The 15,631-nt window shown below is 38.6% G+C and overlaps 1 protein-coding gene across 6 annotated transcripts in view; it reads right to left on the reverse strand.

The window, feature by feature from the left end:
• LOC113095937 (kazrin) overlaps positions 1-15,631 on the reverse strand; it is a 130,148-nt gene that overhangs the window by 59,595 nt on the left and 54,922 nt on the right. For 4 of the 6 annotated variants that reach the window (XR_003288426.1, XM_026261284.1, XM_026261288.1 and 1 more), the window contains exon 3: positions 13,229-13,424. Coding sequence is in view for 4 of the 6 variants with exons in the window: in XM_026261284.1 (XP_026117069.1) it covers positions 13,229-13,424 (196 nt within the window). In the remaining 2 variants the exon portion in view is untranslated. Of the gene's footprint in view, positions 1-12,843; positions 13,068-13,228; positions 13,807-15,631 lie in introns of those variants that run through there. The other 2 variants (XM_026261285.1, XM_026261286.1) reach the window with 2 other exon arrangements.

The following is a 15,631-nucleotide window of genomic DNA, read 5'->3' on the forward strand; positions in this document are numbered from 1 at the left end:
GAACAGACAATTTACACACTAACCCAAAAAAAGAATGGTGGCTTGTCCCAAACCGCACCCTAAATCCTCATGAGCCCACACTTTCATGAAATAATGCCCCTTTGACTGTCAGGTAGAAGTCTGCTGCTGAGATTGCCTCAGTGTGAGCTCGGCATAAGTACGTTACTAATGGCGAACGGCGGCTGCAAAGGTGGTGTTTGCGAGCACCCTTCTGAAAGCTAAAATGACAGACATGGGAGACCATAAGGTCTTGTGAACTTAATGGACACATACACATGCTAGCCATTGTAGGTCCGCAAGACCACAAGTGCACATGAAGTGTGCCATTTGGGACAAGGCCGGTGTGTCCAGATGGCACACAAGGGCTCAAACAACCGCCTGTTTGTTTTAAATCAGCAGTGTGAGAAAGTTTCTGGTTCTAATTTGAGAGGAATTTTTTTATAAAGTCTTTAAAGAGGAGAAAACACTGTACCAGCCAGATCAAGCTCACTGTTCGCTATGCTCGAAATATAGGAAGATAAATATGAGGAGCTTTATATGAATGCATCTCTGAGAGGAACTGACCATCTTAAGAAATGGTTTGATGGCCATTTATTTTCCTCTTACCTCTATATAAGGCATATTAAAGCAGTGGTTATAAACAGCAGTTTATGGTTTTCAGCAGTAACCAAAGAAATGCTAAATCGCTGCTGTTCAATAAGCGCCACCTGCTGTCAGAGAATAAATGAGTATTTTCATTAAGTACAACTGCTGTTTTTGTTTTGTGCAGGTATCTTATGTAGCAACAGTTCATACCGCATGTAAAAAATACTGTCCTTTCAAAATAAAATAAAAATAAATTTCCTGTTGTACCAAACTTGAATCGAACCAACAGAAATGTAACCCCAAAACCGAGGTACATATCAAACCATGACTTCTGTGTAAGAAAAATGTAGAAAGAATATTAGTGGTTCAGTTAATTCAATCAGTCATAGTCATATTAATTATAGTCTATAACATAAGATAAATCAAATAAATAAATAACATAAATGTAATATTAGATCTTGGTTTGGTACGAAATGATGTGAATGCACCAGTGAACTTGTTATGTGCTGGTCAGAACATATAAAACATTTTAATATTTGGTTTAATTTAGCATGTCAAGTTAAATGTTCTTTTCATAGACTAAAATTACATTTTAAAATAAGAATACATTATTTGCATTAATAGCACATGACAAAATATTGACTACATTTAAAAATAATATTATTGTCAAAAAAACAAAACTGACTCACACTAGTCAACAACAGTTTTAACCCCTTTCTTATCTCTTCATCACTCCCACGTGCACACTTGAGCAGCTTTCCCCCTTCCCAGGCTGCAGTACCCAGTTGAAAATCTCACTCCCAGCTCTCATGATTCCATCCAGATGTGCATCAGGGTGGGTGAGACATCTAATGTATCCACCCGAAGTGGGCACAGGAAGCACTATTTCATTTTGCCAGTACATAAAGTGAAACTTAAAGTGACTAACATATGGTCTTCATAAACCCCAGGTTCCCACAAAGTGATATAACTGACTTGAACGATGCATAATGTCTCATTTCCTGAGCCCCAGCCCTGTAACTACGGTCTACTGAGAAAATATGTGGTGTGTCACAACTATTGTGTTATGATAAGAAGGTCTAGCAAGGGATGCTGAGAGACAGACAGCACTCAGTGGGCTGTGAAGAAAAGGAACCAGGGAAGGAGGAAAGAGAAGAGATGAGGAGACGAGAAGGGAAGAGCCTGCAGCCGGTGCGGCACTAGAGCATGTAACAGGGCCCTGTGCTCTGCCTTGCCAATCGTTCACTCTTTAGATAAAGAAATATGCCTCTCACAAGACACCCGTGGCTGAGAGATGACCAAACTGAAGAGCAAACTGAGAGACAGGTCACATCAAGGCAAAGTGAGATTTTGTGAGATGACATTTACCGCCTACTCATCCTCATTGTCTGTTTATTTAAGCAATATCTTTTCTCTGCTATATATAGAAAAAATGTGACACCATTCAGGCCAAATGAAAATCACCATTTCTTTAGCTGCACATACTTTCGTTTTCACTTGGGCCAGTGCCAGAAAGCATCCACCACAAGAGAGCTAATTTGTGGCCATTTTACTCAGATTCTGCATTTGACTAGTGGACAGGCCATCTGCTGCCGAGTCCAGCGGTGATGTTGTCACCTGCTGCAGATTTGAGCAGTCTCCCAAAGAAGGGTAAAGAGCCTTGAGATGATTGACAGAGTGGTCTGTATTCACACCTGCTGCTATCAGCTCCAACATGAAAGTAAGAAAAATCACTACAGATTATCGGAACATTAATGTATTTGCACAGGGTTACCAACAGGGGACACATTAAGTGGACATATTCACCATTTAAAGGTGATGGGTGACATTTATTGCAGGTTAATTTACAGGAACGGTTATAAGTTATCTGTAGCCTGATTTCCTGCAAAGTGTAAACACTGATATGTTTAAGCATCCTGACCTTCCCTACATAGAAACATCAGCTCAACCAACGGTGCACAGCACTATCTCCATAATGACCAATGGACAACTGCCCGGGAAACCCATTTGAAAACAATTATTATCTTTTAATAGTGTTAGATGCCACTGAAATGACGCGTTTCATCTTAATCACTCTTTAAAGGCACTGACAAATAAATACAAATGAAAAGTTTACAGAATTAACCAGTGTTTTAGCCAATTCAGCCATATAGGCCAATTATGACAGCAAAAGCATTAATAACGTACCCTACATATCTCATTTGGTGAAGCTAATGCTGCTGAAATTATACACTTTTTAAAGGTATTCGCAAATACTTGAAACTGTGGCCCATCACTTTGACAGAAAAAATAAGTTTTAAATAAAAATAAAATTAAACTTCATCTTAATAATATACATACCCTTCATGGTAGTTAAGTTACTTACTAAGGTAACAGAGAATGTGCACAAAATAATTTCAACAGTGGCTATATTAAAACTCTGACATTTAGCATTCCTTTTTTTTGGTGAATATTTTATTTTCAACTTTTCAGTTTGACATTAAGCATTCAAATAGTTAATCTGTGTACACAAATGGAATGGCATACTTCTATACAACCATCAGAGAAATATGATGGGTAAAAATAGATCACAATGAAAGTTTTACAGGCTTGTCCATCATCAGTGACAAATGATGATTAATTGCAGCACAACCCCTGGTTTCCGGCAGTTGCTCATAAAAGGTTTATATATTCATAAATACTTATTCGAAAATGTTGCTGCGAGATTAACCCTTTTTCAGTTTTGGTGAAATTGGATTGAATATGAGTGACCAGCAACCAGTGACTAGCAAAAAAGCTGTATGTTTAAATCCCCATAAGGTCACATCCCCAAAAGGAGTGGTATATTCTAGACCAATTTAACCACTGAAATGGACAATTAGTGATTCCTGGAATGGTTTTGCTACTGGGGAAAATATTTAGGGGATTTTCCTTTTCAAAATGAGCCTAAACTCAGGGCTGGTAATATAGTCTCCAGAGAAAAATGTGTGCGTGTTTTTTTGGGTTATTTGCCCATCCCCTGCGGTGAAGGCATGCCTCAAGGCTATTGTTTGGACACAGTTCACCTCACACTGCATTGGTCACAGACAGGGCGTGGTTTAGAAAGGCCACACTTACGGCTTGGAGACGAGAAGGGAAGGAAATTACGGGAGGGATGAGAGAAATAGAGAGGGGGGCTCTCTGAATGCTTTCCCCACTATTTAGGAGCTGACAGGAAAACTGGGATATCCCATGGGGGGGATAAGGAGAAAGAGATACTCCCTCTTTTTTGAAAACAAAGCTGTTCTGTTATTCTTCTCAAGTGCACTGGTGCAGCTAACCAGAGAGAACACCACGCTAGTATTACTTCCTTTCCATGGAAATGGTGTTAGTTCTCATGCCGCAATACCTGCAGCACTCTCTCAGATCCAGCCCTCATTTTCAAGTAACTTGAGAGCCGAATTAAGAACTAAGGGCCGATTGCACAGAACGCGTTCGAGAGTTCATTTAAAAACGGCACTGTTTTTAATTTCTTAAATATGCACTAGACGTACGTCTTTTGAGACATACAGTACAGTAAACTTTTTTGGTCTGTAGAAATATATCCTTCAGAAATCAGTCTAATATGCTGATTTGCCGCTCAAGAAACATTAATATCTTTGTGGACACATTGTCAGGATTCTTTGATGAGTAGAATATTCAAACGAACAGCATTCATATAAAATAAATAAATAAATAAATAAATATTTATGTGTATATATATAAATTTATGCATTTATCAGATGCTTTTATCCAAAGCAACTTACAGTGCATTCAGGCAGGCCCGTCGCAACAAGGCAGGCAAACCAAGCAATTGCTTGGGGCCCCGAGCTGACCTGGGGCCCCAAGACAACGACTGGTTAAGAATAAAATGCAACGACACTGTGTGAGCGCCCCTTTGATCGTCAATGCAGTAACGTGTAATGACACTGTTATCGGGATCCCCCTCAAGGGGGCCCCTCTCAGTAGTCGCTGACAGCAGCCAACCAAGTCAAGTGATCTCTGCTTTTTTTTATTTTTTTCGAATGGAAGGAATATGGTTACTGTAATATGTTTTTTTTTTAACGGGATAAGGAAAACGCAGATCAGAAATGGCAGACTGCAAGGAGTCAGCAGTGTTTTGATTTGAGGGCTCAGGCAAACATAAAGAGAACGTCGTGGCGTGTTTCGATCGCAAGAATCGCGGAATCCAGTCATAAAAACGGAATTTACAGTTTAACGCAGAATGACACGTAATTTGCCAAATTTTGAATGAATGAATTAAAAATAGGTCATTGCGCTTACATCAAACCACGATACGGACGTGTCTCTGTTAATGAAAGGAGCAGAAGCGCAGAAGTCTTCCTTGAAGACGCACTGAAGCGCGCGTGACGCTCGCGGTGATTTCAGCGGGTGAGCGTAAACTGTATGGCTATGCTGTGGTTCCTGTAGGCTTTGTGTGCGGGGGGGGGGGGGGGGTATGGGGGGTGGGGGGGGTTGTGATGGGGTTCGTCGGGGGGCCTCTATGTCCATTTTCCTTGGGGCCCCCAAATTCCTTCAAATTCCTGTGTGTATATATATATATATATATATATATATATATATATATATATACACACACACACACACACACAATTAATATATTTGTAGCAAATGTCACTACTGTCATTTTTCACCGATTTAGTGTATTTTAACACCCTGTCAGGTAGAAGATCTAAAAATATCTGGACTTCAGAAGTCATGACGAACATTTCTGTCATCATTTACTCGCCATCATGACCTTCCAAACCTATATGACTGACAAAAGATATTTTGTCTTTACATAACATTTTCTAGATTTGCTCAGCTCTAAATGTCTTTTTGGGAGAAAAAAAAAACTCTTTGGGAATCAAATGTTTACATTTAAGAATTGTTTTTTTTTCAGTATTTACAAATGACAGGAGAAATGTGTGGAAATTAGTGTAGAGGTGGCCTGGAACTACCTTTTTAGAAATGGTATCTCAGGTTCTTCAACTGGCACCTTGTCTGTGAAAAAGGGACATATGTAACAACCAACAAACATTGCTTAACCTTTCCAACAAATCCTCAAACATTCACCCACAGATGAAACTTTTCAGACAAAATAAAATCCCACAAAATCAACGAGGCGCAACACCTCCCAAAGGCTGATTTAAAAGCAATTTAAAACATCACCTCTGTCTGCGGGCACTTTATTAAGTTCACTCTATCGCATTTCTCTCTGCTTATCACTTTCTCAGGGTCGTGGGGTTTTAGCATCCTATCTTGCACGAGTCTCACTAGTATTGGCATAAATCACAAGGGCAATGCAAAGCCATAAGCTCCACCGCAGGCTTGTGACAATCTTTTTTTTTAGCAGTTTAAATATAGTATTAGCATGTAGCATGTAGCATTGCTTTGTGTCAACCTGGCAGAGGAGCTACAGTTATGAGTGGTACTCTATTCAGCACAGCTTAGGAAGGAAAAACGGCCTGTTATTGTTTTTATAGGTAAGACAGGCTGATAGGTTTACATGTTCAGATCGTCTCACAGCTCATTTGGGCTAGTTTAAGTGAAGATAACATCACATAGCCAGACCTCTGATAAGGTTTTGTTCACATGTTGTTTGTTTTTTTTTACGCAAGAAAGTAGTTGTTTGGACTTCAGATATGTGGTTTATTAATAAAGATAATGCCCATTTGATAAATTGCTTCAGCATTATCAGAGATGTGAGCTCCAGGTCATCAGTGGCCGTTCAATGCTTATGAACCTGCCTAGAGCAGCCTTGCCTTGCTTTTATTCAAACTAATGTTTTCTGCTGAATATGAGATTGAGCTGAACAATGAATGCTGTATCAGATGCAGGTAATAAAACTCGCTCAGTCCGTCTCTTTCTCATAATACTCTACTCTGTATAATGCAGTATGCTGGATACACTTGGAACGTTCATTCCTTCATTACTAAAGTTCTAAAGTGATGTTTTTGAAATAGTCAAGGAGGCTTGGGCTCAGCTGTTAAACTGTCCATTTGTAGTTCTGCATACAAAATGATTTTATAAGACACCCGGTTGCTTATCTATCTATTTGTCTATTTAGACACTTGTGCTGTCAAACTGTCCCAATGTGATATTGCTCTATATCAGCATGGCTGTGATACAGCCGTTGGCCACCTCATATAGAGCGATATCACATAGGTACTTTGAGTTGCTTAATTGAAATCTAATAATAGTAGTATTACTGTATTAAAAGTTTACTGTATTATGTAGAGCTAGACACACACACATAAAATATTATATAACATTTAAAGGCTCAAAATGGAACGTCTATGTCCAATGCAATAAATAAATAAAGTGCCAGTGAATACATCTGATTAAGACCACATTGTGAATTTGTTTGGCTTGACTTCTTGGAAGATCTTGTTTACTGCTTGTCCTGGTCTATGGACCATCAGACTTCACAGCTATAGCTGTCAATGAGGCATGCAGCTCTCTCATGCCAGAAATAATACCAGGGGCCCATTCGCACTATTACCATCGGTCAGTCACAGAGAAATGGCCAATCGATTTGCTAACATGTTTTCTCTTCTGCAAACACATCAACCTTAACCCGATCTCCTCCACTCTCCATCTCACTTACTCGTTTTTTAAATATCTCTATCACTGTTTACTCTGCCTTAAAAGTTGCATTTGCCAATATGGCAGTCTTCTGACTTAAACTGACACCTAGCTGTTTAAAGGGGTCATATGATGCAATTTCAAATTTTTCTTTCTCTTTGGAATGTTACAAGCCGTTCGTGCATAGATGAGATCCCTAAAGGGGCAAAGATTAAAGTCTCAAACCCAAAGAAATATTCTTTATAAAAGTTAAGACTCATCCACGCCCTCCTTAACCGCCTCGTTTAAACACGCCCTCCCCCCATATCTATGTCACTGTGTGGGAAGATTTGCATAACACTGCATCTTTTCACACAAAGAAAGAAAGAATAACTTTTTTTGCTGAAGTATTGTTGCCACCACTGGCATGTCGTTGAGACGCTGTGTGTTTCATTGTGAAAGAAAACTACTTTGTTTGGCCTTCTAAAAGAAGAAACAACTAGAAATTAGTGGTTAAGTTGTATTCACAATGCTGTTACAGAACAGTTCAACCCATATATTCAGATCTGTGCAGCGCATTTTACGAAGGACTGTTTCCTGAATTTGGGAAGGCTGTGCACAAAGGTTGTTTCTATAAAAAGTGAGGCAATTTCAACTTTGCAATGACAGTCTAGCTCTTCTGACTCACAGCCAGTAAGTACATGTTTTATATTGAAATAATTTCCCAATTATGATTCAAACACAAGTTTTGAGCAGTGTAGATTAGTGCTTGTTGTTTGTTCTTTCTCTGATCACATATGCAGATATGGTTTTATGTTTACGCGGTGCGATACACAACCCATCACGTAACAAGACAGTTTAAGTCATTATAATAAGTAATTATGTTCCCACTGGATGCAACAAATACCTCATTTGTAATGGGTTATATTGGTTTTGTCTCATAGCATCAGGACACAGCATCACGGTATGCTAAGGGGCGTAACATTTCCATCACATGCTTGAGGTATTCGGCCAATTACGATGCACTGGATAGCTGGCCAATCAGCTTACACCTCACCTTTTCAGATTGATGAGCTTTTTAAAAATCAACGCATAACAGAAAGAAGGGGCATAGAGGAGCAACATTAACATACATTATGTGGAAAATAAAGTGTTTTTTGAACCTCAAACCGCATAAACACATTGCATTACACAAAATAATGTTCTTTTTAACAATTTCATACGACCCCTTTAAAAAGCCTTCAAATATAGAGAATAGAAGTAGTATGGATCACTTTTCTGATTCTTTTACATCCTTTCACTACCATCCATCATCATTCTTTCTTGTGACACGATAGGTCATTGAGATTGTCCTTTCAAGCATTACTTAATCTGGATGGTGACTTCTCCACTTTGCAACCTCAGACTTTCCATCAGGCAGTCAAGAATGTGCAGATGTCATTGCAGTATACTTTTTCTCATTTGTCATGTAAGTGTTTGTCTCCAGGGACACAAAGACTCATTGCCATCTTTCTCAGATGGGATGTAGGAGAGAGAGCTCTGCTAGACCCACTTTTCATTATCATACTTTTCACATACTGTCACTTGCATTTAGAGGCATAATTTGTTTGATTTGAACTTTGTGGCGTGATACCTCTTTTTTAAATGTAGATTTGACACCTAAGCACCAACTAGATGGAATTGTGAATAATAAATTATGTTTTACCAGTATTGATTTTTAGAGAACTGTTTCCATTTTAAAAGATCAGCAAATATATATTGTGTGTACATTTATTTTTCCCTCCTGAGACTTCATGTGTGTCTGATTATGGTAATTTAGTCCATTCATTTATGAATCAAATTGTTTGAAAATTCTATGAAAATGCTAAATTACCTATTTACCCTTGACTAGGAAGAAAATATTTATAGCATGCAGATGGCAATGGCAAAAAACAGAATCAGAACAGAGGTTGGCTGGAGTAGTTTTATAGCCACTACTGTATAACCATTCAGTTTTAATAATTGATCTAAGACCACACCTCAGATATAATGATCCCAGCAAAGGGAAACAATACTGTTGGAATCACATTCAGATTTTTAATTTTTTTGGCTGCTAAACAATAAAAATTTTCTTGCCTGATTACAATCAACTCGAGTGCTTGAGAATTTAAACTGGCAGTTAACATAACTGTAGTGGCTGAATGTTTTAGGAATAAAAAAAACTAAAACAAAAAAAAAGTTACAACATCCATAAGAACGCTGAGCATGTGAACTCCCTGTATAAAAGGTCACACATTCTTTTCTTCTTTTTGCTCTTACTGAAGCTTAAAATCAAGACTAGATTATCGTAAATGAAGTTCTGCTGAAACCAGACATTCTGAAGATTTTCAGTTTTGTCTAAATTGTAAGGCTATGATAATTTGTTGAAAAATAAATATTAAATAAAAAAATAACAATAATAAAAATTATACAGAAAATGCAAAAACAACATGTCTGAAGAAATGTAACATCAAAGGAAATTCTTGCTCTAATGTTTTTATGGGTGATAATACATTTTTCGGTTATGTGTGCAACTACACGTTCACATATGTAATTCCTTTTAAATATCATCTGATGCTATCTGTTCTTAAGATAATTAGTTACACACAAGTCTGAATTTCAATCTCAATCTGATAAGCCAAATCACATCCTCTCTGCTAAAAAAAAAAAAAGAAGCACTGTATTGATAAAATTTTTTCCATGTTAGTGGTGCTTGCTAAAGTAAAAGACAAGTATCATTATAACAAACATTCATACTGCGGGTTAGGGATTTAAACAAATCTAAGTATCACATTTTGCAGCATAACCAATTATGCAAATTATACTGCAAATTGTGCTGCTTGTTGAGGAGAAGTAAGATATTATCTTTGTAAATAATCCAACTTGATGATCAAAACAAGTGGGTGCTGGGGGGGGGGGCTGTATCCAGTTTGGCCATAACCATCTAGAACAGTAGTTCTCATGCAGAGTGCCTCAGCCGAGGCTTAGAGTACTTACAAATTCTGAAATCATACAATACTGCTATTATATTAATACATGCTCACATAATAATACTACACCCACACCACTTTGGTGGCAAACCTTCATATTCTACAGATCAATCTAGTCTTCTCCTTCAGATCCTGTCATCACATAAACTTCACTTGTCATCTGAAGATGGAGCAGAGCCAGAGAACAACTGGAGGATGCCACATCTCTCCATTAGGCTGTCATAGCTCATTAAACCCCTGCTCGCTTTCAAGTTTATATTCAGAGTGTGTTCGCCGGCAACACGGGGTAAACATTTTGCGTGTCTGTAACCAAGTGAAAGAAGTTATTAGTGGCAGTAAATGGTTGTGCGGCTCGTAAAAGGTCAGAATAGTGGAAAAAATACATTTTTGCAACAAAAAATTAATAAATAAAGAAACCATTGCGAAATGAAATTGTACCCAATCCAAATCCAGCCCTATACCAAACATGACTTTTCATGGCCTTAGCCCTTGGCTTGATAACAACAGAAGGATGTGAGCAGAACACAAATGAACTCGAAACCCTGATTAGAGGAATGCTGTTTTTTGAATCAGGAGGCGGGCGGATTTGTGTGGTAAACTATGAGAGCAACTCCCATATACAGCAGGACAGAGGAATGTGTATCTGATTACATTCTGCCTTTTCAGCCTCTGGCTCTCCCATGTAAACAGTCACCTGACTGAGAGAGAGAGAGAGAGAGATAGAGGCTCTGGGCAGGGTGGGGGGGGGGTTGTGGTGGCAAGAGAGAGGGAAAAGCATTACATCAGTGTGCTTGTAAAGAGGAATGTGGGTTCACTGCAGTGAGATGCCTTAAACTTAGGTGAAAAGAGATAGAGAGGACAGAGCTGTGCTGGTCCTGCTAATGACACCTGTTCAAACACAGTTCACTCTCACTCTCGTTCATCTTCATCTCGCTCTATCCATCTGAAAGCATCTCAGTCTGCAGAAGACAACCAGGGGGAGGGCCGCCCACCACTGGGCTGCCCTGCATGTTGTAACCCCAGTAACATCATCAACCTGACAAATTATCAATATATTAGTCCACGTCCTGCACACCCAGACACTGTTCAAACTGCTTAACATGACCTTTAGCCTGAATAAAAAACTGCCTTGGGCTATGAAATCTGTACAACTGAACCGGACAGCTCTCACCACACCTAACTTCCATTTCGGAGAGAACATGAAGTGAAAGTTGAGAGGGCGAGCAAAAGAAGATGAGTCACAATGCACAATGATATATGAGCATGTAGGGTAGCTTTGGTAACACTTTACAATAGGGTTTAATCAGTTAATGCAATTGATAACATTAACATTAAACAACAATTATTCAACATGAACAACTGTTAATCTAGGTGAATGTTATAAATACACTTTTGCTCATTATAAATTCAGTTTTCATGAAAAGGCTGAAAGAATGCATTGAAATTATGCATTTAATTGATCAAAACTGTCAGTAAAGTAATTTAAAATGTTAAAGAAGATTTCGATTTCAAATAAATGCGGTTCCCCTAAGCTTCCTATTTGTTTCCACAAAAATATTAAACAGCAAAACTGTTGTCAACAGTTTCTTTAGCACCAAAGTACTGTAGAATGATTATTGATGGATCATGTGACTGGAATGATGCTTTGCTATCACAGCAATATATTACATTTGAATAGTTGAATAAAATACATTTGAATAGTTACTTTTAATTGTAATAATATTTCAGAATATTACCTTTTTAATGTATTCTTGATCAAATGCAGCCTTGGTGAGCATAAGAGACTTCTTTCAAAAGCATTTTTAAAATGATCATGTACATGTATTTGTATTATGTAACTTGACATGTTAAACATTTACTAAAACTAAGATAATATCACAGTCTCTTTAAGGCACTCATTCCATTCAGTGGCCATCTTTGAAACACCTCACAAGGATGCAAGTGCATCTCTTTGAATGTGGAAACAACAAATTATCTGAAACTGTTCACTATACTTAAGATTCAATTTTATATTTAAAATCACCAATGAAATCTGACAATAATGGTCTCATAAATGTTGTTTCTTTCGCTCAAATGTCATTAAAACACTTAGTGCTGATGCGTACGTCTCTCATGCGTACGTTTCTATAGCAACCAGGACTTCTAATGGCAGCTGAGTGAGAATAAATGTACTTAATATTATAATAAAAATTAATTATGCATTATTACATGCGAGTAACCCTAAACTAAACACTAATCCTGACCCTAATCATATAGTAAGTACATGTAGTTAATTAATATTACTCAGTACATAAATGTATAATTACACTGTAATAAGGACACAAAATAAAGTGTAACCAAATACTGTTTAATAATTAAGTATCATGAACTAACAATGTTAAACTATGTTAAACATTGCAGTTTAAAATTGCAGTTATCATCAGATTGAATGTGATTTTTCTGTGGCATCAAAATTGCAAAAAATAATAGTGTTAAACACTATCCTGTCTGCCATTGGTCGACATACAGAAAATATCACCTCATGCCATTGGTTAGGTCAATACTGCGGTGTTGGGCTTGTCAAGATGCTCACAAAAGACACTTTTTGGATACAACACTCTACAAAAAAGTCTGTCTTAATAGTCATCTAAATGCTAGAAGATAGGATAAAAAGTTGTATTAACATCATAAAAAAGTCAAACTTTACCTTTAACTAAGTTTCAGTATCAGAACTGATCCACATGTTTCATGTTATTCCCTGTGAATCAGTCAGAGAGCGAAGTTATGACGACAACCGGTCCCGATGTCAGCTTTCATTTTTCTTCTCTCTCTCTGGCCTCTCTCTGCCTGATATGTCACAGCTGCATTGGAGAGCCGTCCCACTGGCTACCCAGGAAACGGGACATGGCAGTGAAGAACGGGATCAGCTGCCTCTGTCCTCCCCTCTTTACTTTCTTCTCTCAACAAAAGCTCATTCCCACCCACACACCCCCTTAAAAATTAACTATTTACTGTTCTCCGGTCTCCACAGTAACAAGTTGAACTGTAGCACACAGACCAAACACTGAAGCAAAACTTGACACACATCTTACCGTGGAGGTGGTGATGGTGGTTCTGCTGGTTGTTCTCCAGGCCAACAGGGTTACAAGCCCCCAACTCGGCCAGTCTGCGGCTGGTGGCAGAGAGCTCAGAGCGCAGGTTGGTCACCTCCTGGCTAGCCGACTGGATGGCCCCATCGATCCGCTGAGCCAGCTGCTTGTTGTCCTCCATCATTTTCAGGATTTTGCCCTGAGAAGCAAATCCACACAGAGTTGCATGGTGTCAAGGGCTCTGTCAGGGGGTAGAACAAGCTGCGGGTCCCCGGTCCCCCTTTATCCCTCCTGGGCTGCCACAGTTTACACCATACATACGAAACACATGCTGGAGAAGAGGAAAAAAATCCCAAGTCTGACTCCCCTCCTCTTTATCCCAGCAGAAAAGACCTAATCACTACCTGTCCTCTCTTAGTGTTTGAAAGACAGCTGAGCGTGTGCAAGAATAAGAGAGAGAGAGAGAGAGCGTGTGAAAGAACGTAACAGACAAACGAAACAGCAGGTAGAGGAGTGAGAGAGAGTTCCCGCTGAAAAGCCGCGCTCCCAGCAGCTGCTTCCAGAGAGAACACAGTGCATTGAGAGATGACATGCTCTCTTTTTAACGGAACATACCATGTGTGCCAGATTTCTGGGGGAGAGAGGGAGGGAGCTAAAGTGTGATGTTTCTGAAACTCTGAACTGCAGGCTTTGCCTTGGAGAGCTTCCCCGATCTGAGCAGTTTGTAATAAGAAAGTAACTGCACTTACATGGAAGAGGTGGAAAATAAATAAGACTTTTTAGCACTTCCTTGATCCCTTGACAAACACTTGTCAGGTTGGATAGATCTATTTACTCTGATGAGTACGCTCCTACCCCTTTCCCTTTCTTTTCATTACATGTTCATTCTTTTGTCCCTGGGAAACGCTCCCCCACTCATGAGGTTGTGGATGGGGGTGGGTCGACTCAACTCAGAGGGAGAGGAACTGGGCAGACCCCTGCACTGGACACGAGGGACAACTATTATTCCGGCCCCCTGCACGCAGGAAGTGAAGAGAATTACACTGAAAGCAATCAATCTCCTCGCAGGGTCAAAAGTTTGGGGCTGATTTTCAAAAGCCCTCTGGTCTTCAGAAGCAGACCCAAAATGGTTTATCCTTTCCCAGAAGTCTTACGCAACAGATTGAACAGTCTTATGTCCTTTAGGCATGGGAATAAAAGAAGCTCCGATGCTTTTCAGTGAGATGCTGGTATATTACTTTTTGATTAACCTTGAGGTCATCCATAACATTAAATGCCCCTTCATTTATGCCAAATATTTAGCCTTTTGAAAGAGAAGTGGGGGAATCATTAGATCTGTTGATATTTTTTTATTTATTTATGCATTTGGCAGATTATCCAGTTACATTATATCAGTTCTAGGGGTGACCACGAATAGTCGACGATTCGATGCTTCGATTCGAGGAGCCTGATTTGATTACCAATCTCACAGTCGAATATTCACGGGCTGTTATGATTATGCCATTCTGACTATATGTGGGAGCTCAAATGTCTGATTTCACATAGAACCTGCAGATTTATTTGATCAGGTAGGGTTCAAAAGATTTTTAAAACATTTCAGCTTGTTTATATATATTGTTGATATGTTATTTAACTGATATAAAATGCGTTTGGTTGAGTCAAGCGCTTCATTGTAGTACTTTGGTGATAATTTCTCTTTAGCACGCAAAGCGAGCAGGACGAACAACAAGGCAGAATATTAATAACTATGACTGGGACTGTCAAACACATACCATTATAAATTATAATAAACACTGTGTATTTTTAGAGTTTGACTGCTGTGTTTTTGCACATTGTTGCGTGAAGAACGCGTCCACAAAATGAGTTTGTTCAGAGCCGTGCAGACATGTTCATTTGCATTCGGGCTCTTTTTGCAGATAAATCCTAATATTAATGTTATGTTGTATAAATGACGAAGCGTATTCTACATGAAATTATGAGTTTAATCCCATTGATTAAAAACTTGCTGTCAAATGCTCACTTCAACACATGCAGCTCAAAACAGAAATGCAGAACATTAATAACTATACTGTCATATGGCTTACTTTATAATGAGAGCACTATTGTAAAAATTATGAATTGTTATAGGGTTTCACTGACGTTTAGTGTTAACTATCTTTTAATCAAAACATAAAACATTATTTACCCCATTTGTATCTGTGAGGCGTTCGTTACACATTTTCCCTGTGTTTTAACATCAGTAATTATGGCTGTCAATTGTCTGACTTGACTCAATGTATTTTGCCCTGCAAAATCAGCAAGATTAGAAAATCCTTAGAAAATCAATTCATGCATTAACTGGGGCAAAACTATGAGAAAAGAAAAAAAAGAAAAGAAATGAAAATAAAATAAAAAGAAATGCTTTTA

The sequence above is a fragment of the Carassius auratus genome, unplaced genomic scaffold (genome assembly GCF_003368295.1).
Source record: "Carassius auratus strain Wakin unplaced genomic scaffold, ASM336829v1 scaf_tig00215808, whole genome shotgun sequence".
Classification (NCBI taxonomy): Eukaryota; Metazoa; Chordata; class Actinopteri; order Cypriniformes; family Cyprinidae; genus Carassius; species Carassius auratus.